This window comes from Nicotiana sylvestris, chromosome 9 (assembly GCF_000393655.2).
Source record: "Nicotiana sylvestris chromosome 9, ASM39365v2, whole genome shotgun sequence".
Lineage (NCBI taxonomy): Eukaryota > Viridiplantae > Streptophyta > Magnoliopsida > Solanales > Solanaceae > Nicotiana > Nicotiana sylvestris.
The window spans coordinates 106,887,201-106,912,362 of NC_091065.1; the positions used below are offsets into that span (position 1 = coordinate 106,887,201).

The following is a 25,162-nucleotide window of genomic DNA, read 5'->3' on the forward strand; positions in this document are numbered from 1 at the left end:
ACTTGGTTCCCTTGATCGAAAGTGAAGTTAACAAACTCATTGAAGTTGTCTTTATTAGTAAAGTTAAATACCCAACATGGGTTCAAGTATTGTTCCCGTGAGAAAGAAGAATGGCTAAATTCGAGTGTGTATTGACTTTAGGGATCTCAATAATGCATGCCCTAAGGATGAATTCCAGCTTCCTATTCCAGAGCTTATGATTGACACTAACGCTGGGTATGAAGCAATGTCATTCATGGATGGTTAATCAAGCTATAACCAAATTCGCATGGCACCAAAAGATGAAGAGCTTAAATTTTAAAAATGTTGGTGCTACTTACCAAAGAGATATACAAAATATTGTTAATGACCTTCTCCACAAGAACGTTTAATGCTATGTTGATAACTTGGTGGTAAAATCGAGTATGAGGAGCGACCACTTGAAAGACTTGAGAATGGTGTTTGAGTTGCTCCGTAGGTACCAACTTAGGATGAATCCATTGAAATGCGCCTTTGGAGTTACTTTTGGAAAGTTCCTTGGTTTCATTGTCCGGCATCGAGGGATTGAAATTGATCAAGCCAAAGTAGATACAATTTTGAAAATGCCTGAGCCTCGTAACATTTATGAATTGAAAAGTCTTCAAGGAAAGCTAGTTTATCTTAGGAGATTCATCTCGAATCTATCCAGGAGATTCTAACCATTCAGTTGCTTTGTAAAGAAAGGTATCCCTTTCAAGTAGGACCAAGAGTATAGCAATGCCTTTAAGAGCATTAAATCCTACTTGATTAAGCCCCCGGTTTTAGCAACCACTATACCTGGAAAGCCATTGATATTATACATTGCGGCGCAACAAAGGTCTATTGGAGCACTGTTGGCCCAAGAAAATAGTAAGGAGAAAGAAACTCTCTTAACTACTTGAGCAGGATAATGACACCAAACGAGCTAAATTATTCGCCAATTAAAAAGTTGTGTTTGGTGCTAGTCTTCTCAATTCAAAAGTTGAAGCATTACTTTCAAGCTCATGTTGTTCGTCTTGTTTCTAAAACAAATCCCATCAAGTTTGTGATGTTGAAAATTGTTCTTAGTGATCGACTAGCGATATGGTACCTCTAATTTCAACAATTCAAGATTGTATACGTCCCCTAAAAGGCTATAAAAGGACAAGCATTTGCAGACTTCTTGGCAGATCATTCGATACCTTATGAATGGTAACTAACTGATGAATTACCTGATGAAGATGCAATGGTCGTTAAAATACAATCTCCATGGAAGATGTACTTTTATGGTGTTGCACATCACGGGGGGTAGGGGGTGCTGGCGTAGTATTTGTCACTCCTCAAGGGGAGGTTCTGCCCTACTCTTTTACGTTGACACAACTCTGCTCCAACATTGTTGCTGAATATCAAGCACTAATACTTGGGCTTGAAATGGCTGTCGATACGAAACAGTTGCAATTGCAAGACTTTGGTGACTCCCAATTAGTAGTCAATCAGCTTTTAGGTAGTTACGAGGTCAAGAAACCTGAACTACGCCCATATCATGGTTATGCTAAAAAATTAATGGGATGGCTTGGTGATGTGACTATTGAACATGTACCTAGGAAAGAAAATAAGAAGGTTGATGCTTTAGCTGTCTTAGCTTCATCGTTAACTCTGCTTGATTAAGCGCAAGTTACTATCTGCCAAACATGGGTAGTACCTCCGCTAAATGAGGGTGAAAATGAAGAAAATGAACTCGAGCATCTTGTCGTTGTTTCTGAAGCTTAGAAGGAAGAATGGAGACAATCCATTATCGATTACTTGAGTTACATGATACTTCCAAAAAATTCGAGGAGAAGGACTAAAATCTGTCGTCGTGCACTCGCTTCCTTTACTACAAAGGTACCCTATACAGAAAATCATTCGAGGGAGTGCTCTTGCGATGCTTAGGGAAGGATGAAGCATTCCAAGCTTTGCAAGAAGCATATTCCGGGGTATGTGGATCATATCAGTCTGGACTAAAGCTCCACTTCCATATAAAAAGGATGTGATATTATTGGCCAATAATGGTAAAAGATTGCTTGGACTACGCTCGAAGATGAAAAGCTTTCCAATTCCATACAAATTTTATTCATCAGCCTCCCAAAGTGTTGCACCCGACTATTGCATCCTGGCCATTTGATGCTTAGGGATTAGATGTTGTTGGATCACTTCCAAAGTCCTCAGGTGGGCACCTATACATCTTGGCTGCAACTGACTACTTCTCAAAATGGGCTAAAGTTGTTGCTCTTAAGGAGGTAAAGAAGGAAAATATTGCAAATTTCATCCTAGTAAACATAATCTATCGCTTTGGCATTCCTTGTTACATACTAACGGATAATGACAAACCATTTGACAATTGGTTGATGAACAATATTTGTGATCTCTTTGGCTTCAAGCAACATGATTCTTCTATGTATAATGCTGCCGTCAATGGTCTAGCTGGGGCATTCAACTAGACTCTATGCAACCTGTTAAATAAAGTTGTCTCCAAATCCAAACAAGAATGGCATGACTGTATGGAAGAAGCTCTGTGGGCATACATGACAACTCACCGCACACCAACACAAATGACCCCTTATTCACTTGTCTATGGAGTCGAAGCCGTTTTGCCACTTGAGCGTCAAATACCTTCATAATGATTAGTTATTCAATAAGGGAACACTGATAAAGAAAATGCTCGACTTCGACTATCAGAGTTGGAGGCTCTTGATGAGAAGAGGTTGGAAGCTCAACAGAGTCTTGAAATGTTACCAAACTCGAACATCTCATGCCTTCAATAAAAGAGTTCGCCCAAGATCCTTTCAAGTAGAAGATCAAGTCCTTGCCATACGAAGACCCATTATTACTTTCCATAAACCTATAGGTAAGTTCACGTCAAAATGTGATGGGCTATATGTCGTGCAAGAAGCTTATTCAAGTGGAGCTTACAAGCTGGTTGATACAGATGGCATGAGAATCAACCTTATCAATGGCAAATTTTTACGGAAGTATTATTCTTGAAGTTGCAACGCTCCTGGACGCACGAGCCTAAACTGCATTTCATGAAGGTCTTTTGAGCAAAATCTTTAGGTTGCAAAGCTCCTCAAAATACGAGCTTAAATTGCAAATCGCTATGCTCCTTGAGCACGAGCCTAAACTGCATGTTCCTACACTCCTGGCCCGCATGAGTCTAAACTATGTACGACCCACCCAAAAAAAGTCTACTAGATTAAAAACCTCGAAAGAGGCGGCATAGGAAAAAGTTAGGACATAAAAAAAAGGTTTGCTAGGTTGAAAACCTCGAAAGAGACTGCCTAGGCAAGACATAAAATTAAAAAAATTCACCCATTCTGAACTACGGTATGACTTGATCTTCTTCACCGAGGTACATAGGCAACTTAAAATTTCATGTTAAGTTTAGTTACATAATTTCAAAAGATACATATTGCCCAATCATTGTCCAAATAAAGTATGATGAAAGTAATTCATTCAACCAACACTTGAAAATTGGGCTGAAATATCATTCTTCTGTTGAATCTTGGATCTCATATGACTTAGAGGGGGAAAGCCTCCATGGTAAACCAGTGTCTTCAATGGGATGATTATAGTCTTTTAGGAGGCTTCCAAGTATTTTCACTGAAGTCGGGGGATTCACTATGTCTTCATGTTCGCCAAATCTTTAAGTCTGCCAGTTTTCAAGTTCTTCGGTCTCCAAGTCGAAATATTTAAGCCCTCCAAGTCTTCAAGTTGAAGTCTTCAAGTCTGTCACTCTTCAAGTTGAAGTCCTCAAACTCTCTGATCTTCAAGTTGAAATATTTAAGCCATCCAAGTCTTCAAGTTAAAGCGTCGAAGTCCGTCGAATCTTCAAGTTCACTGCTTTTCAAGCTGAAGTCCTTACATTTGCTGGTCTTCAAGTTGAAATATTTAGGCCCTCCAAGTCTCTAGGCTGAAGTCCTCAAATTCTCCAGTCTTCAGGTTGAATTATTTAGGCCCTCCAAATTTTCAAGTTAGAGTACTCAAGTCTGCTAATTTTTCAAGTTGAAGTTTAAAAGTCCACCACTCTTCAAGTTGAAGTATGCAAAGTCCGCCAAATCTTCAAAGTTTTTCAAGTGCTCAAGTCGATGTCGTCAAATCCACCAAGGCTTTGAGTTGATCCTTTCTAATTTTCTAATCTTAAGGTGGACATTTAAGTTCCTTTGCACCTTAAGTCGGCCTTTTCGTGGGTTTGTCCTTAAGAGAAACAATAACTTTCCAATCTTAAGGTAGACATTTAAGTCCATTTGCACCTTAAGTCGGCCTCTTCGTGAGTTTGTCCTTAAAAGAAAATATAATTTTCAAATTTTAATGTGGACGTTTAAGTCCCTTTGCACTTTAAATTGTCCTCTTTACGGATTTGTCCTTCTATATGCTGTCGTAAATTTGTCCTCCCTTATGATGTTGAGGATTTGTCCATCTATTTGTTGCCATGGACTTGTACTTCGATATGCCGTATGAACTTTTCCGCCCTAAGTTATCCATCCCGTTTTCGGGTGGAGATGAATGTCCATCTTTCACACCATGAGAGTAATCTCTCCGATATTCGGGCCACCTTGAAAGTAATCTCTCCGATATTAGGGTCACCTTGAGAGTAATCTCTCCGATATTCGGATGGGGATGAGTATCCATCTCTTCATACCTTAAGAGTTATCTCTCTGATATTCGGGCTGTGATGAGTATACATGCCTTCACACCCTGAAAGTAATCTCTACGATATTGGGGTTACCTTGAGAGTAATCTCTTCAATATTTGGGCCGTGATGAGAGTAATCTCTCTGATATTCGGGCTACCTTGAGAGTAATATCTCTGATATGTGGGTGGGGATGAGTACCCATCCTCTCACACCCTATGGTTGTCTTCTTCATGCATGGATCATCTTGTTAAACAAGAACAAATCCTTCTCGTTTGACCTAAAAAAAAAGACAAAAAAAAAAAAAAGAAGAAAAACTTTACCTGTCAGATATGAATTCCAGCCTATTTGCAAATTGCAGATTGATGCTTAATAATCACAGGAGCATGGGATTTATATAGGTGTGCAAAGACAACAATTAGGGGAATTGGTGCGATGTGGGAACTACGACAATTAGTCTTTGAAACGTATTCGGACTCGTTAAGAAAAGCGGTTGAAATTTTCGTTCTCAGTCAATAATAATAAAGTAACAAGAGGAGATTCTTTTGAATTAACAAGGCTGAAATTTTCGTTCTCCTCTACGTGTCATTTTAGTAATGGAACATGTCTTAGGAAAAAAGGGACAAAATTTAATAATTCTGCAATTGACCAACCATTTGGAATTGATGTTGAAGACATCATGCTATTTGTGAAAGGATTTAACTGCAAGCAAACTGACTTTGGCATGAATAAACAAAGGAGTCATTTGGTTAAAGATTAGATTATTCAATGATTCTTAATCCGATCATTTGGAGGAACTAGGAAGTATGCGGTTTTATAGATTCGTACTTCAACTCTAGTCTCGTGTAAAGACTTGAAGTAGGAGGTATTTGTAGGCAATTAAAATTTTATTAAATTCATAAGAAATTTGAATTTAGTCTCAATTAAATATATTTTGATCCAAGTAAATATTATGGGCTTAATTGAATTAATTATGAGAAATTTTCATAAAGTACTATCTTTTAGTAGTAATTAGCTATCTATAGATATCATTTGCTATATTACGGATTATAGATACCTTTTCTGTGGTTATAAGATGTATTTGATGTATTTAAGCTATTGTATTCATGAATACAGTAGCAAAAGTAGGCGTGAATCAGGGAAGTCCAGCTAATCAGTTGTTGTATTCGAGTGTATTCGACTGTATTCATCGCGTGAAACATGGGATTACAGCTGGACAAATTACTGTATTCATGGCGTGAAACAGGGGATTACACCGTTTTTAAACGAAAAGTGTATCAATTAACATAATAGACTCCTAATATAACTCAACAAACTCAATTATAACACACAAAATTTGTATTTCCGGTTATAAAAAAAATTCTCAACTGAAAAATACCCCAAAAACATAGCAATCTTCAGAAAATTTATATAATACATCTGAATACATAAATTATATTAATTAAAAAAACATATGAATACAATCATGGCATATAGCGAGACAGTGAATACAATGAAATACATAGAATACAACGGGATACATTGAAAAACAATGAAAAAAAGACAGTGAATACAATGAAATACACAGAATACACCGAGATACATTAAATTATAATAAAAAAAAGACAATGAATACAATGAAATACATGAAAATACACTCGCTGCTCAAAAACCAAACACCCAATGTAGAACCAAATGGGGGTGTTGGACTTCCATTCAAAATTGAAGAGAACCCTTTATTTCTTCTGTTAAATGAATTGTACCAAGAATTAAAAATTGAGAAGCTATTACTGGAAGTGGAATTATTAGAAGAAAGGGAAGAAAAAGGGCAAGAAAATATGCGTGTAGGGATTCGAGAGAGCTGCTTTGATCCTTTTCCTAATGTTTTCAACAGTAAAAATGACATTTTTTTCCTCTTTCTGTAATCGATTTGAGGAACCAGAGGTTTAGGCGAGGGTTTAAGGTAATTCATATTGCGACGGAATACAACGAGATAATCACCAACGATTTTGTGGATTTGCTTCAGCATGATTGGGTCTTCGGGTTAGGGATTGTTGTTGATGTGCTGCTGGTCGCTGGATTTTTCAGTTGAGAAGATGCCGTTAGAAGGAGGAGGAGAGCGAAAATTTTAATGGGATGGGGGAAGAGAATGTGATGTATCAAAGCAGAGAGAGAAAGAAAATAGTGTAACCGAATATGATATTTAGTGGCTTAGGGCTAGGAGGTAACCAAAATTAAATATTTTGCTATAAAAAGGTATCTATAGAATATAATTTTTTAAATAGTATTTATTTAAAATAAATAAGGTGTTAACCTTTGCTATAGGAGGTAAAAATTCCATTAATTATTCAAATTCAATAAGTATGGATTTATAAATAGGCCCAAATGCATTGGGCTAACACATTCGATCGGACTACAAGTGATGATCCCACTTTATTCGGCCCAATATGTCATCTTCCTAGAGGCTCAGTTGATGTCACGTGTCAAATGACGTGACATGCCAAGTCAAACAAAAGAGCCAATGAGATCATGCCACGTGTCAAAATGACAAGGCATGCCAAGTCACATTAAAAGGCCAATAAAACCGCACCATGTGTGCAAATGACATGTTCTGACCACTCAAATATGGCTTTGTCACACTTCAATTTGATTGGTCGAAAAGAGTTTGTTCTTATCATGACTCTTCCCTTCCAAAACTATAAATAGGGGTCTTTATAACCCAAAAAAGACACCAAAAATTATAACAAGAAGCAAGAGAAAGCTCGTGAATCAAACGTCACAAATTTCTCTACAAGTTTCAAGTTTCAAGCAATCAAGTTCAAGTACAAGAAATCAAGTTCAAGCTCAAGAACGAAGAAAAAATCAAGATTCGGGGAGTACGAGTTCAAATCAAAGTTTGTGTTAGTTGAATTCAAAATCATCATTCGTGGCAACAACTACATATTCAAGATCAAGCCCAAAGGCCCTTAAATTTATTTACTATTGCAAAGAAGAATCAGAGTATTCATAGAGATTGTACACTTATATTATTTGAAATCAAATACTACAATTGTTGTAATATTTTTCGGTCTTGATTTGATTTTCCCGGCGTAATTTATTGTCTACAATAATACTATACAATACGTCATGAAACGATACATAACAACCGTATGTATCCAAGAATCTTTGTTAAGCATAAAACTTTGAGTTCAACTTGAAAAACAACGTGATTTTCATAACAATCTGAATGAGGTACATATCACAAGTCTCCTTTTATAGGATTATATGCAAATAGATGACAGCTAGCTTGCAAATCTCAAGTAGAAAATAGGGTGGTCAAATTTAAACGAATGATATATCATGCTTAATATTCAAGTATTTTCCTATTGGATTTTAATGCTCACTTCCACAACTTCACTATTTTACAGCATGTGGTCTGTACATGTCATCAAAATATACCATGATAAATTGGCTCATGCATGTACTTAATCACCTTTCCATTTCTATCCATATTATTATATTAATTGTTTCATCTCACTTTTCCAGCATAAAGTCAAATGTTTCTCAGTGTATATATATTCATTGTCCCTTTAGTTAAGCATCTGCAAATTTAAAAATAAACTTTTCAATAAGCGACCAAAAGAGGACTGTAGTAATAAAGACACCATTATGACAATTACTATTATTCCTTAATTAATCACTACTAGTAGTAGCAACGCACGTGTTACATTGCTCTCTATATCTTTTATTTATCAACCTGAAAATATCTCATCCCAGTTGTTATTTTCAAGGATTTTTTGTTCAGATGGCTAAAGGTGTGAATAGTACTTTAGTGTATATTCTCGGTGCCTTGTTTATGGTGAGTTTTGTGTTTGTTTTCGAAGCCATGTTGACAGTATTCTCAAGGTTTTATTCGGATGCATTTGCCAAGAAGTTAGTTCAAATTGAAAGAAATACAAAAGGAATATCAAAACATGAACAATCAGAAATTAGAAATTGCAACTTGTTTGAAGGGAGTTGGGTGTTGGATGATGATCTTGATCCTTTATATAACACAACAACTTGTCCATTTATTCGAAAGACATTTGATTGTACCAAGCGCCCTGATCGTCAATATCTAAAATATAGATGGCAACCTACTGCTTGTGATTTACCAAGGTACTTTCTCTCTTCCTGCTCGCGAAGCCAGAAATTTCGCTAAAGGTGTTGATCAAGAGTTAGTATTTATATATAAATAGTAATAATTAACTTATATACACATGGTATAATTCTCCGGCGCAGGATATTCAACTGATCACCCTTCACTAGCAGTAGCTCGGTTGGCCCTGTCAGCTCTCATCTGATTATTACCTAGATAGTTAAACGATTTTGTTTTAGTTTAAATTTACCTCTATTTTGTACTTGTTGTTAGGGGAAAGTTTGGTTTTCTACAAATATATATTACAATAGATGATAAATAATGTAATTAAAACATCATAATTAAAATTTTGAAGCAACAGTAAAGTTGTCTCCGTATGACCTATAGGTCACGGGTACGAGCCGTGAAAGTAGTCACTAATTCTTGCATTAGGGTAGGTTATCTACATTACACTCTTTGAAGTGCGGCCCTTCCCTGAATTCTACATGAACACGGAATACCTTGTGCATCACGCTCCTCTTAAAACGTCGTAATGCGTGGTTTGAAAGAGTTATCAGTAATATTTTCCCAGTGTATGCATCTCACGTGAAGTTTCTCTTGCAGGTTTGATGGTAGAGATTTTCTGAGGAGATTCAAGGGGAAGCAGATCATGTTTATTGGGGATTCTCTAAGTCTAAATAATTATGACTCATTTTTATGCTTACTCTATGTTTCAGTGCCTGGGATAAATTATAAGACCAAGTTAACCAACCAAAGCGTTACTGTAATTTTTGAGGTAATTAGTAATTATACTCTTCATTTCCTTTGTTGGACTCCCTATTTTATTTCATTTCCCTAAACCTAAAAATCAAAACTATTTTGACAAGTGCACCAGTAAGCGTAGTTCGATCAGAGGTGGAGCTAGAAGCCCGTATGTGGTTCTGCCGAACTCAATAAATTTTACTTAAACATTAATTTTCTGGACTTTCATTTGCAGGATTACGACGTTTCAGCCACATTATTCAACTCATTATACCTAGTAGACGTTGAAGAGGAACATATGGGAAAAGTTTTAAAACTCAATTCGATTAAAAATGGAGAGATTTGGAAGCAAGCTGACGTTTTGATCTTCAATACTTGGCTTTGGTGGGCAAGAAGAAAGCCAAGGCAACCGTATGAACTCACATTACCTACTCACTTTTTTCTCTATAAGAATATTTTTTTCGCTATAAGGAATTTAGTATGTATAAATATTGTCAATATAATTTAACTTGTGATAGCTAGCAGGTAATTTATCGTTTTTATGAGATTATCAGCTAAATATTATCATGTTAACCAGGAACATTTTTTGTTGAAATGGTGTAAATTTATATAGGTGGGATTATATTGAGGATGATGGCAAGATGGTGAAGGATATGAATCGTATGGCTGCATTTCGGAGAGGTTTAAACACATGGGTCAAATGGGTTAAGACAGAAGTGGATCTAACCAAAACCAAAGTTTTCTACCAAGGGGAAGCTGCTTCTCACCACTAGTAAGATAATTCGTTGATTTTAATTCTAGGAAAAATATCCAAATATGTTCATCATGTATTATTCGAAATATCTCTATCTCTCGTTTTGCCTTCCATTAAACTTTTGGTTTTTTTGACATTAGCAAATTATCTCATATTTGGCCTTAATTGTCATAAAGGAGCTCCATCGTGAAATGAATGGACGTGGACTCCACGAGTCCAAATTCTTTAAGGAAAAATAATAAATTACCCTTACGCAGTGTCAGGAGTTCAAGGCAAAAGCGACACAGAATTGAGCAATTTCAAATAATACGGAGCAAATTTGACCTTAATTCTAATGGATTTTTGCACTTTGTTTTTTTTTTTTTCAGTGGAGAAGATTGGGGTCAGCCAGGGGTGAAGGGTTGCTTAAATCAAACAACACCAGTAGCTGGATCAATTTACCCAGGTGGTTTGCCATTACCAGCAAAAATTGTGAAAGAAGTGTTGAAGAATAAGTCAAAGTCAATATTTCTACTGGATATTACAATACTAACCCATTTAAGAAAAGATGGACATCCAGGCAATTACAATGGCTATGGAGGCGTTGATTGTACACATTTTTGCCTTTCTGGAGTTCCTGATACTTGGAACCAACTCTTTTATGCTTCTCTTCTCCATTTAACGTCTTAGAAATTAAACATCGAAGAATAATTTTGGAAAAAGATTATGTATTATTCTCTCCTTTTTCCACCTTCTTATTTACTGTACCACTTCTTTTCTTGAACATTGAATCCAACGTTAATACAACTTGATATGTACTTATTACTTATTTCCTAACTAGTCTCAAGGTATGCGTGATGTGCGTATCTTGTCTCGATGAGTATAAATTTGTTTAAAAATTATGCTTGAGTTATAAAATAAAAGTATAAGTTCTTGAATCATTAGTCAATAATTTAACTTAAAATTTGTTCCAAATTTATAGTATCATAAACTTCAATTTCGTAAATTATCATACTTCTTTTTTAGTTTCAGCGAAAATACGTAATCCTTAAAAACTTATATAGTGCTAAAGGAAAAAAAGTAAAACATACCAACATGTATTTAATAATTTACGAATTTCAAATAAACACAAAACCAAAGTGCAACAAAAATAAAAATAAAAATACATTCAAAAAGGATAATTAAACAAGTTAGTGAAGGAAAGGAGTTCAAGTTTAATATGAAAATATATTATAGCACATATATACTATTCAAAAGTAGCATGGAAGGAATTTTGTCACGATCCGGATTTCCGATCCTCGGGAGTTGTGATGGCGCCTACTCATGAAAGCTAGGCAAGCCGAGTATTATAGATTCATTACCCTTTTTCCTTAACCTTTTAACATTTACGAATTAATATGTGATCAACAATTATAATAAACAGAAATGCGAAAGACGAAAACCAATAGTTTACCCAAATACTAGTACAGAATCCTACATACAACTCTACCCAGAATTGGTGTCACAATGCCACGAACCATCTACGAATACTACAAACAGCGGTCTGAATGAAAATACAAATCTATTACTAAAATACATAAAAAAGGAATGGAAAGATAGAAGGGGACACCAAGGCGTGCGAACGTCTGCAGGTCTACCTTGGGTCTCCGCTGGACTAAAGGCATCAACCTCTCTATTGTCTAAATGCTCCAGAACCGGGATTTGCACACAGTGCAGAGTGTAGTATCAGCACAATCGACCCCATATGCTGGTAAGTGTCGAGCCTAACCTCGGCAAAGTAGTGACAAGGCTAGGACAAGACTACCAAATAAACCTGTGCAATTATATCATATACATCAAATAATAACAACAGAAACTAGCAGTTAAAGATGGGAAGAGGGAACATGCTGCGGGGAATATCATGTACAAACAGAATTTCAGTAAAGAAACATAAGGAATGCCATAAATCAATTATGGGCAAGAATAAGGAAAGACAATAACAAGTGCACGACATCACCCTTCGTACTTTTACTCTCGTTCTCACCATAAGAATCAATGTATTCGGCACGACATCACCCTTCGCGCTTTTACCTCACATAATCATAGCACGGCATTATCCTTCGTGCATTATCACTCATATCATGGCACGGCATCACCCTTCGTGCTTTTACATTTACAATATCGGCACGACATCACCCTGCGTGCTTTTACACTCACTCACAAATATCACGCACGACATCACGCTTCGTGCCTTTACACTCTTCCTTACCCAAGCAACAATTACAAAGCAATTTGGGCAAGGAAATTAATAAAATCACAATAGAATCCCGGCAAGGGAATAATAGTATAACAATAATATCCCGGCAAGGAAAAACAATATCATAAGCAATAACATCCCGGCAAGAGAAACAATATCATAAACCTCTTCTCTTTTCCATAATTACTTCACAACTCAATTCCCAACTTGAACCAATGCTCAACATCGACACTAGAATCACGAGCATACGCCATATAGGCACAACATCCTTTCTCAACCATACACCGAGCCTATATATATGAGATAACCCTATGGGTGGAATGACCAGGAGTCCCTCTCTACTCCAAATGAGGCAACCCCGGCAAGGCTAAGGTCACAGTCTTGGCATGCAGTCCAAGATAGCGTGGTAAGGTGGTAACCAGTCCATCCCCAATATGACATCAAAATCAACCATATCCAAAAGTAACAGATCTACTCGGATCTCAAGACCCCCAATCACAATTATACATGAACGATGGACACGATCTGCCACAATAGAATCACCCATCGGTGTATACACATTGTCACGCCTCCTTTTTCCGCCCCCGCGAGGGGTGAAGGAGTTTTTCCAATTAAAGGACAATCGAAACGGGATTTGTTTATTTATTTCAGAGTCTCCACTTGGGAGATTTAGGGTGTCCCAAGTCACCAATTTTAATCCCGAATCGAGGAAAAGAATGACTCCATATTACAGTCTGCGTACCAGAAATCCGGATAAGGAATTCTGTTAACCCGGGAGAAGGTATTAGGCATTCCCGAGTTCCGTGGTTTTAGCACGGTTGCTCAACTGTTATATTCGGCTTGATTATCTGATTTTATACAAATATGAACTTATGAGCAAATTTTAACTTTTTTACCGCTTTCATTATTATTATTATTATTATTATTTTACAAGGAATTGCAACGTTGTGAAAATGTATCTCGAACCGCGTTACAATCAATGTACCCGTGGTCGTCGACACACTTTGACTCCGTTGAGATTTGGATTTGGGTCACATCAATGTGCACCCGAGTTTAAGAAAATTAAATTATTAAAGGCGCGCCTAAAGCGACTAGCGTATCATCTACTTTGGGTAGGGCCGTGGAATTTTGCTAAACGGTCCATCCCGAAGTCTAAGCAATTTAAAGAAAATATTTACTGAGGGCCCCGCAATTTTATATTTTTATTTGGTGAGGCTCATCTCATTCTTATTTTTAAGAATAAACCTACAGTGACTACATTTCTTCTATTAAGTTTGTCTCTAAAAATAAAAGAAAATTTCTCAATTAATTACATGCTAAAAAAAACATAACTTATTAGTTATTAGTTTACGGCTAATGTGAATGGAAAATTGCGATCGAGTTTGTACAAAGAAAAATTGCTTTCATTCTATATTCTATTATTCAATAATACTGGAACATGAGATTGACACACCATAATATCAAAACAAATTAACTAGTATTTGATTAATTTAAACTAACATTATTAGATGAAGAAGTTATACATATGCAACCCCATTACTCATTAATTAATCGACTACATTTTTATACAAAGAAAGGAAAATTATATTCAAACACAAATCTAAACAGGAGGGATTCAACAGGAACAAAGCCTGATTAATATTTCATTTCGCTTCAAGCCGAGAGTGTACAAATGTGTACCTGGAAATGACAGTACAAGAAGAAGAAGATCAGCAACAGTAATAACACAGCAACATACAGCAGCAAAAAGCCCAACACAGTAGCTTCAACACCTCAATCCAGAAATCCCAGCAACACGGAGAAAACTAGTAAAAATGGAGAAGAAAAATAGTCCGAAAATCTCTCTTTGTTTTTTCTTTCTAGCTTTGAACTCTCTATGGTGTTCTTCCACTCTCAATATTTCAGAAAATTTGGTTCTATCTTTTTTACTCTCTCCAAAATGAATTCTGTCCCTGTATATTCTATGTATCCAGAGTGTATATCGAGTGTATACGTCTCTCTCCGCCCCCTCTTTTTTTCTTCTCTCTATCTAGTTTTTCCTCTTTTTTGAACCCCCTTATTCCTAAATTTTCTCTTCTATTTATAGCAAAATTTTCGAAATTTTCAGATTTAATTTTTAATTTTTAATATTTTTTAATTAAAAGAAATCTCACTTACAAATTGCTTTTATTTTTTTAGAAAAAGAAATCCCAACTTTATTTACTTTTATTTTTAAAATTTCAACTTTAATTATTTTATCTTATTTAAAATCCCACTTTTTATTTTTTTTTAAAAGAGAATCTCACTTTATTTAACTTTTCTTTAAAAAAACAAACCACTATCTTTTCTTTTTCTTTCAAAAATGCTACTTTCAATTACTTTAAATTTTTTAAATTTTCAGAATACCTTTATATTTATTTTTTAATTCCAACCTTCTTTTACTTTTTAATTTTTTAAAAATTTCCACAAAACTTTTTATTTTTTAAAATTTTCTACATTCTTTTACTTTTTTTTTTAAAAGAGAATTCGACATATTTTTGCTTTTATATATATTTTTTATTCAATACTTCCCTTTTTCTTATTTTTTTAAATCATTCCCGAAATTATTATTTTTGTTTGTAAAAACATATTTTCGGATTTGTTTTTTATATAAAAAAAACAAAAAATAATAATAAAGATATTAATTGTGATAATTCAGCTTTTAATTTTTTTGGTATTTTTATCCTATAATAAAAAGTGTAATAAAGCTAAAATAATAGTAGGTTAAAACCACCTAAAATATTTACATAAAAGAAGTGATAAAAAATTAAATGTTGTCAAAAATTAGGGGTTCACAGCTGCCCCTCTTTGCTCGAAAACACGAAGAGCTTTCGAGCAAAGATAAAGTGAACAATGCGACTAATTTTTGATCACATCGTTATTCAAAAAAGGAAGAAAATAAAAAAGGTAAGGCGCAACCGAGTCCTGGTTTTGGACAGCCTACATATCCCTGGTTATAAGGGAATCAGGTCGCGTGTAGTTCAGAAAGTTTTGGTAGCTGGGACTACTATGGGATTGCGATGTTACTGTTACTTCCGTTGCATGCTGTTACCACTGCTTTTCGATCTCCTTATTACACCATTGCTAGAAAGAAAATAAGAAGTTATACTAAGCTATGATCTATGAATTACAAAGATTTATTCTCGAGCTTGGTCATGTGATTGTTGCTGCCTTGTTGCTTTGTGTTTCCTCTGGTATTTCTTTACTTCTAGCTCGACTTGTGGTCTTCCTTCAGATTTCTGCTGGGGATTTTTGTTGTAACCCTCTACTTTACTGACTTCAAACTTCAATGTATTCCCCTGTTCTGCAAGTGGGCTCCTGACTCCACTTTTGACTTTTGAAAGATGACACAACCTCCATTCTCCAGGCGGGCTCCTGACTTCTTCAACAATCTTGGAATTTAACGCCCTCTATTCTTCAGGCGGGCTCCTGACTTTCATAAGCAACTTTGAAAATAAAATGCATTTGGCAATGATTTATGAAAATATATATTTTGGCAATGTTTATACAAGCAGGACCACTCGGGTCGAAATAAATTAAATGTCCTTTTGAGGAAGGATTAAATTCAATATCCTATTCGAGGGCGGATAGATCCATCATATCCTGTTCGAGGGAGGACAGACCCATCATATCCTGTTCGAGGGTGGACAGACCCATCATATCCTGTTCGAGGGCGAACAAACCCATCATATCCTATTCGAGGGCGGATGAACCCAAAATATCCTATTCGAGGGCGGATGAACCCAAAAATATCCTATTCGAGGGCGGACGAACCCAAAATATCCTATTTGAGGGCGGACGAACCCAAAATATGCTATTCGAGGGCGGACGAACCCAAAGATATCCTATTTGAGGGCGGATGAACCCAAAATATCCTATTCGAGGGCGGATGAACCCAAAATACCCTATTCGAGGGCGGATGAACCCAAAATATCCTATTCGAGGGCGGATGAACCCAAAATATCCTATTCGAGGGCGGATGAACCCAAAAATATCCTATTCGAGGGCGGATGAACCCAAAAATATCCTATTCGAGGGCGGATGAACCCAAAATATCCTATTCGAGGGCGGATGAACCCAAAATATCCTATTCGAGGGCGGACGAACCCAAAATATCCTATTCGAGGGCGGAGGAACCCAAAAATATCCTATTCGAGGGCGGATGAACCCAAAAATATCCTATTCGAGGGCGGATGAACCCAAAAATATCCTATTCGAGGGCGGATGAACCCAAAAATATCCTATTCGAGGGCGGATGAACCCAAAATATCCTATTCGAGGGCGGATGAACCCAAAATATCCTATTCGAGGGCGGATGAACCCAAAATATCCTATTCGAGGGCGGATGAACCCAAAGATATCCTATTCGAGGGCGGATGAACCCAAAATATCCTATTCGAGGGCGGATGAACCCAAAATATCCTATTCGAGGGCGGATGAACCCAAAATATCCTATTCGAGGGCGGATGAACCCAAAAATCCTATTCGAGGGCGGATGAACCCAAAATATCCTATTCGAGGGCGGATGAACCCAAAATATCCTATTCGAGGGCGGATGAACCCAAAATATCCTACTCGAGGGCGGATGAACCCAAAATATCCTATTCGAGGGCGGATGAACCCAAGATATCCTATTCGAGGGCGGATGAACCCAAGATATCCTATTCGAGGGCGGATGAACCCAAATATCCTATTCGAGGGCGGATGAACCCAAATATCCTATTCGAGGGCGGATGAACCCAAATATCCTATTCGAGGGCGGATGAACCCAAAATATCCTATTCGAGGGCGGATGAACCCAAAATATCCTATTCGAGGGCGGATGAACCCAAATATCCTATTCGAGGGCGGATGAACCCAAAATATCCTATTCGAGGGCGGATGAACCCAAAATATCCTATTCGAGGGTGGATGAACCCAAAATATCCTATTCGAGGGCGGATGAACCCAAAATATCCTATTCGAGGGCGGATGAACCCAAAAATATCCTATTCGAGGGCGGATGAACCCAAAATATCCTATTCGAGGGCGGATGAACCCAAAATATCCTATTCGAGGGCGGATGAACCCAAAATATCCTATTCGAGGGCGGATGAACCCAAAATATCCTATTCGAGGGCGGATGAACCCAAAATATCCTATTCGAGGGCGGATGAACCCAAAAATATCCTATTCGAGGGCGGATGAACCCAAAATATCCTATTCGAGGGCGGATGAACCCAAAATATCCTATTCGAGGGCGGATGAACCCAAAATATCCTATTCGAGGGCGGATGAACCCAAAATATCCTATTCGAGGGCGGATGAACCCAAAAATATCCTATTCGAGGGCGGATGAACCCAAAAATATCCTATTCGAGGGCGGATGAACCCAAAATATCCTATTCGAGGGCGGATGAACCCAAAATATCCTATTCGAGGGCGGATGAACCCAAAATATCCTATTCGAGGGCGGATGAACCCAAAATATCCTATTCGAGGGCGGATGAACCCAAAATATCCTATTCGAGGGCGGATGAACCCAAAAATATCCTATTCGAGGGCGGATGAACCCAAAATATCCTATTCGAGGGCGGATGAACCCAAAATATCCTATTCGAGGGCGGATGAACCCAAAATATCCTATTCGAGGGCGGATGAATCCAAAATATCCTATTCGAGGGCGGATGAACCCAAAATATCCTATTTGAGGGCGGATGAACCCAAAGATATCCTATTCGAGGGCGGATGAACCCATAATATCCTATTCGAGGGCGGATGAACCCATAATATCCTATTCGAGGGCGGATGAACCCATCTAAAAAACTTGAAATTGTCTTACCTCCGACTGTTTTTCTTAAAATCGTGTTGTCTTACTATCTCTTAAAGCTTGAATTGATTTCCTCGTTCCTTCGAGAAAATTTTCGACAATGGCAGAAAATTTTCTGCCCCAGTTTTGGTGCTTTTCCTTGTGGCATGTTTTTTCGCCATTAATAAGATTTCCTTTTGCTGCTTCAAATCAAAGAAAATTTATTAGTTTTAAAACATGGTGAGTGGTCGTGCCACTCCTACTGGGGATGGTTTTTCCCTTTCTCCCTTCTCCGCTCTGTGTTTCATTACGCTATCAAAACTTGCTGGGGATTATTTTGATAGGGATGAATTTTCCTTTTCTTCCTTCCCAACTCTGTGTTGTCCGACCCTCTTGGAACTTGGTCGAAAATATGTCGGGGATGCTCCTACATCTCGATGATCTGCTGGGGGCCCTCTTGGAATTAGGTCCTCAATTTTCTCAACTGTTGTTTTCCTGTTTTTCTCCAAGTTCCCTTGGAAATTTGGTCCTCTTGGGATCTAGATCCATTCATCACTTGGTCTTGCGACCAACTCTTTTTCGCTTTATCGCCTTATCTTTGGCCTGTCCTATTCGCATTTTGCTTTGCATCATTTTGGCAACTGGTAGTAAGCTCTGAAAATCCTTTTCAAAAACAAACTGCTGGGGAGGTAAAGTCTTTAAACCAAGAAATGAAAAAGTGATGATCTCAAAAAATAGAAAAAGAAGAAGTCTTTCTGAACAAATGCTGGGGAAAAGGAAAGAAAAGAACTTATCTGAATGATATAACCGATCCTAACGATCACGTCGCGCATTCCGGATTAATCAACCCAGTCTATTTATATCAATCAACCCTTCGGACGGCCTCATGTTGCTGGGGATAAACAGGCACTCAACTCTTTGCGAAATGCGGATCCTTTCCGCCAATCTTGTCTTGTCGCCTCATAGTGCCCTTCGAGGGGTTTTCACTAATAAGACTCTCTCGTTTCTCTCAACTCCCATCGTCTTATGGTGCCTGTGAAGGTTTTCACCGATAAGACTCTCTCATTTTATTTTATTTTTCAGTTGGGGATTGGAGTGGTGCCGATATGACTCTCTCTGCTGAGGATTCTTTTCGGTTATCAATTCATTTCCAGTTTATGATCCTCTTCTCTACTGGGGATCAGAGTGTTATTCCCGACTTCCGTTTGCATGACTTGGCACTTCTCGAATACTGATCGGGAGGTCTTTTTGGACATCAATATGGATTTTTGTGTATGGCTAAAAGAAAAGGGGTATCAAGAGGGTTCAAAATCATTTTGATGGGTAAAACATTACAACTCTTGGAATCAAACTTTCTTCCCAAAATTACAAACACAACTTCTGCCCCAGTTTTCCTGCTTAGGGATTTTTTTTGTTACACCATGACCGAGCCTTGAGGCGCCTACGTATCCTTCTTTGAGGAATCAGGTCAAACGTAGTTCCCAATTCCTTTGTTTTTTTTCTTGTGACTTTTCTTTTGTCTTTATTATCATTATTTTTTTTCTTTTTTTCTTTCATTTTCATTACTGATTCCAAAAGAGGGGTATGAAAGAATAAATAAGGCTCAACAGGGGAAGCAAAGGTTAAAGTGTTTGGATAGAAGAAAGAATTGTCTCCGTCATTTCATTCTCCGATAAATGCTAAGTACAAACAAACAACAATTACAATTACAAGAAATCATACATAATATCTCTTAACTGCATCAGAATTGATAGCCATGTCGACGCATTTCCCTTTGATATCTGTTAAACATAAAGCGTCATTAGGCTTGCTCTGTTCAGATTGCGATAATCAACACACACCCGGATTTTTCCATCTTTTTTTTGCACTGGCACCACATTAGCCAACCAATCAGGATATCGAGCGACCCGAATAACCTTAGCATTCAGTTGTTTGGTTACTTCTTCCTTAATCTTCACACTCATGTCGGTTTTGAACTTTCTCAATTTTGCTTGATGGGAGGAAATATCGGATCAGTGGGCAATTTGTGAACCATTAGATTGGTGCTTAAACCCGGCATGTCGTCGTATGACCATGCAAAACGTTTTTGAATTCAGTAAGTGCTTTGATTAGTTCTTCCCTGATGTTTGGTTCAATGTGGACGCTTATCTTAGCTTCCCTGATATCATCCGCATCCCCTAGATTGACGGCTTTAGTGTCATTTGAGTTGGGCTCTTTTTTTTCTTCAAATTGGCTCAACTCTCTGTTAATTTCTTCGAAGGCTTCATCCTCATCGTATTCCGACTTATCATCACAATCTTGTACTATAAGTTCGAAATCAGATTGATTTTTTTAGACTAGGTTGAAGATCCGTCGTGCATGCCATGTCATTAGAACTAGTATAAAGAGAACTGTTCAGAAGAGAAAAAGAAGAAGAAAAATTAAAACAAAATAAGGAATGAAGAAAAAAAAAACTTTCACTTTATTAAAATACTGGATAGCAAGGTTTCACACTTTGGCGAGAACAAAAAGAAATCTGGATTACAACCCTGGAATAATCCAGACAACAAGAAAGAAAATCAGAGCCCACTACCAAGACTCCCTTCGGAGAGGAGTAGTCATTCAATTGTTGATTTTTTGCTTTCAACCCCACAAAATGTACATCCGCCTTGCTGGACCCTTCCCCCATCACCATAACTGGCTTGTCATCTACACACTGCACCACTGTTTTTCCACTGGTCGATTTTTCTTTCGGACTATTTTCACTGGCACAGATCGTCATTACTGTTTGTGAGGGCTTCTTAAGCTCCCCTCCTTTGTGCACTAGCTCGATCATGTGGGTTTCATGGTGTGCCGGCAACGGGTTCTGATTGATGTTAGGTGCCTCTGGTGTCTGAACCTCAATCTTGTTGGTGTCAATAAGATTTTGCACTTCATGTTTCAACTTCCAACACTTCTCGGTATCATGTCCGGGAGCCCCTGAACAATACTCATAGCTTACCGAGTGGTCCATATTTTTGGGAAGGGGATTTGGCAATCTGGGCTCAACAGGACTCAACAAGCCTAACTGCCTTAATTTGTAGAACACGGCAGTATAGGTTTCTCCCAACTCAGTGAATGTTCTCTGTATTCTTTCATTTCTGAAAGCCTGATTTCCCCAGAAACCTGCCCTTGGAGGGTTCCTGTAGGCCCTTGGTGGCGGATAGGTGCTTTGTAGGGGTGGGTATGTATTTTTTGGAGGTGGATATGTGTTTTGGGGAGAAGTCGCGCGCCATTGCGGGCGAGCCGGAGGCTGAGTGTATGTCTGGGCTTGGTGTACGGAGAAGTGTGGTTCTTGTGGCGGGTAGTAGGGTTGTGGAGGGTAATTTGGAGTGTGAGGGTAGTTTGGGTGATGGGGTCTGGGTTGGTAATGAGGGGAAGGACCTCTCGATCTGGACCAGTTGCCTGCCTCTATTGTCGCGACCTCTTCTCTCTTTTTCTTTCCAAGCGCACCTCCCGTGCCGCTCTGAATGGCCTGAGTCGTTGCCTTTATTGCCGAGTAACTCAGGATCTTATTGGACTTAAGTCCCTCTTCTATCATAACTCCCATTTTCACTACTTCATTGAAGGATTTGCCAACTGACGTCACCAAGTGACCAAAGTACGTTGGCTCTAGAGTTTGCAGAAAATAGTCCACCATTTCGTTTTCCCTCATTGGAGGATCAACTCTGGCTGCCTGTTCTCTCCACCGGAATCCAAATTCCCGGAAGCTCTCCCCGGGCTTCTTCTCAAACTTTAGCAATGTGAGACGGTCAGGGACTATCTCAAGGTTGTACTGGAAGTGACCTGCGAAAGCCTGTGCTAGATCGTCCCAAGTGTACCACCTGCTTGGATCTTGTCTTGTATACCACTCCAGTGCCGACCCGCTCAAACTCTGGCCAAAGTAAGCTATCAATAGCTCATCTTTGCCCCCTGCTCCCCTCATTTTGCTACAAAAACCCCGTAGATGTGCCATAGGATCGCCATGCCCTTCGTATAAATCGAACTTGGGCATCTTGAACCCTGCTGGTAATTGAACGTCAGGGAAAGGGCATAGATCCTTGTAAGCCACGCTGACCTGGTTACCTAACCCGTGTATGTTCCTGAAGGATTGCTCCAGGCTTTTAAATTTCCGCATCACCTCGTCCTGCTCTGGGCTCTTAGCCGGCTTTTCAATCTCCGCCGGGACCTCAAAGTGGGGATTATAGGTATGTGGCTCGGGTGCTTTGAATGTGAGTTCAGGGGGTAATATTGTGTGTCGTGAGCCTGAAATAGTGGCTCACTGGATGATCTGTGCAATGGGGCTGGGGGAGGTGCCACAAAGACGGGAACATTTGGTGGAGGAGGGTTTTGACTGGGTGGTGGAGCTTGGGGATCATAGGCCTCTCTTCCCTGATAGTAGTGATGGCTTGGGAAACTCGTTGAAGGGCCGGTGAAGGGGTATTCCGGCGTGTGTACTGGTTGGAGGGTAGGAGTAACAGGTAGTTCCTGCCCCTTCTGGGCTCTAGCTAAGGCTATCTGCATTTCATTCATTTCCAGCCTCATTTTTTCCATTTTCTCCAGGGCTTCCTTCAGCATCTGATTGACTGTCTTTTCCGACTCAACGCTGTTGTCTGACCCAGTCATGCTTTCTGGTATAGGACCTTTCGATCTTGTTTGATAATGGTATGGTGCCAGTACGCTCTAACAAACTAACTGGTATTAATTGGAAAAACAACAAACTTGTCAGCGTTAGAGTCTTAACAGATATTGTAATTGCACGTTGGGGGATGCAATGTTCTTAGGCAGTTAACCATTTCTAACATGCTTTTGCTCTGACCGCATGCATCATTCCGGCTTATTTTATTTGTGCCTCTTTCGAGTGTTTCAGGGACCTCTATTTTCTTCTTCTCTTTTTTTTCTTTTTTTTTCATTCATTTTTTTTCATTTTTGTGGTCAAATCTTATGGAGATTGCCTACGTATCATGACCCCGCATGAATCAGACCTTGCGTAGTTCGGACAAAATGAAAGGTAACAATGAATTTTATTTTTTGAATTATCAATTTTCATAATAAACCAAACTGGGTTTCAAAGGTTCGAAGATGACCTACAAACTCGAAAATCAAACAACCCATATATTCTAATAAAAGATTTACAAACTCCAAAAATAGATGGCCAGCTTCCTTTCTCCGTTTGACAAATGCAGCCGAACGGTTATTTTTGCAAACGTGGCCCCTTCCAAATTTCACATGAATTTTGAGGTCAGGGAGGATTATTTTATGACACTTTACAAACTTGTCCGTTCTTTTACGAAAATAGTCTTTCGACAACTGAAAGATACTCTAAGGCTATTTCGGCAAGAACGGTTTAAGACGCGGCCGAAGCTGACTCGACTTATTTTTGACTAAAACTCCAAACGGTATTCACCTGACTGCTGACTCTTTGTTTTTTTTTTTTCAAATTACAATAAAACCGGGTGTTGCAAACACGACCCTTTAGCGCCTCGGGGACGAAGATTTTTAAGGCTGTGTGGGTCAACTGGACCAAAATCCTAAACATGACCCAAAAAGTGGCTGTTTATGCAAAGTCAGCCTTCCGGCGTCCCTTTCGGGAACATTTGGCTATTTTTGACAAAAACATCATCACCCGACTTATTTATGACTCTTTTTATTATTTTTCAAATTAGAAAACTCAATATTGCAAACACGGCCTTTCAACGTCTCGGGGACGAAGATTTTTAAGGCTGTGTGGGTCAACTGGACCAAATCTTAAACATGACCCAAAAGGTGGTTGTTTATGCCAAGTCAGCCCTCCGGCGTCCCTTTCGGGAACATTCGGCTATTTTTGACAAAACAGCATCACCCGACTTATTCATGAAATTTTTTGACATGTTTTTTATTTATTATTTATTTGTTTTTAGTTATTTTAGCAAAAGGTGGGGTTGGACCCGATGAGGGTTGCCTACGTATCTCACATCCGGTAGAATCAAACCCGCGTAGTTCGGGAAGGTCATGAATAAAGTAAATAAACTAATTTTAAATTATTATTTATTTTTTCTTTGGAATTTGTGAAAGAACTGCTTTAAAAGAAGAAATGAAGTATTTTTTTTTTTGGATTTTTGATTGATTTTCTTTTTTGAAAGAAAGACTTCTAAGAATTCCTTTTCTTTTGATTTGAACTTTGAGAATTTCAAAATTAAAAGGAAGATATTTTTTGTTTGAATTTTCATTTGTTTTCTCTTATTCTAAAGAAGAAAGAAAATATTTTTGGAATTTTACCTTTAATAAAAGAAATGCTTCTAAATTTTTTTTTGAATTTTGAATTTTCTTTTCAATTTTGAAAGAAGAATCAAAATATTTTCGGATTTTTTAAAAGAAAATATTTTTATTTTTATTTTTATATATATATATATTTTAAAAACAATTAAAAAGACTTTCTAAAGAAATCAATAATGGAAAATAAAGATATATATATATATATATATATATATATATATATATATATATATATATATATTTTGGAACAAATAATAAAACCAAGTTCATTGCATGACTCTTTTTATTTTTATTTTTGGCATTTTCAAATAAATAAATAAAACCATTTTAAAACAAACTTTTTTTTTCATTTTCATTTTTCATGGCAAGACAAACGATTTTTCTTTTTCTTCTTTTTTTTTTTCATTTTGAAAACAAGACAAAGTGAAGAAGATTTTTTTTTTCTTTTCGTTTCAACAAAATGACTAAAAATAAGAGACTCTTTTGTATTTTTTTTTCTTTTGCTTTTTTTGAGTGAAACAAACTATATAAAAAAAAATTCTTTTCTTTTTTCTTTTTTTCCAAAATTTCGGCAGAATTTCGCCAGTATTTGGACATTGTTATTTTTTCAAAACAGAAGAGTAACCCTATACACTGCTATTTTCCTTTCTTTC

General features: G+C 37.6%; 1 protein-coding gene across 1 annotated transcript; it reads left to right on the forward strand.

Annotated features, from left to right (window-relative positions):
* Positions 1–8,345: 8,345 nt before the first annotated feature.
* Positions 8,346–11,052, forward strand: LOC104220414 (protein trichome birefringence-like 41). Its single transcript, XM_009771282.2, has 5 exons — positions 8,346–8,761; positions 9,345–9,516; positions 9,718–9,893; positions 10,096–10,254; positions 10,605–11,052. The coding sequence occupies exons 1-5, from the start codon at positions 8,409–8,411 to the stop codon at positions 10,903–10,905; spliced, it is 1,161 nt and encodes a 386-aa protein (XP_009769584.1). The 5' UTR covers positions 8,346–8,408; the 3' UTR covers positions 10,906–11,052.
* Positions 11,053–25,162: the final 14,110 nt, after the last annotated feature.

What these genes read in the sequence shown, in the direction of transcription:
- LOC104220414 (XM_009771282.2), top strand. Translation starts at nt 8,409, where the DNA reads ATGGCTAAAGGTGTGAATAGTACTTTAGTGTATATTCTCGGTGCCTTG. An exon ending in ACTGCTTGTGATTTACCAAG is followed by an intron (nt 8,762 to 9,344) that starts GTACTTTCTCTC and finishes TTTCTCTTGCAG; the next exon opens with GTTTGATGGTAGAGATTTTC. An exon ending in GAAGCTGCTTCTCACCACTA is followed by an intron (nt 10,255 to 10,604) that starts GTAAGATAATTC and finishes TTTTTTTTTCAG; the next exon opens with TGGAGAAGATTGGGGTCAGC.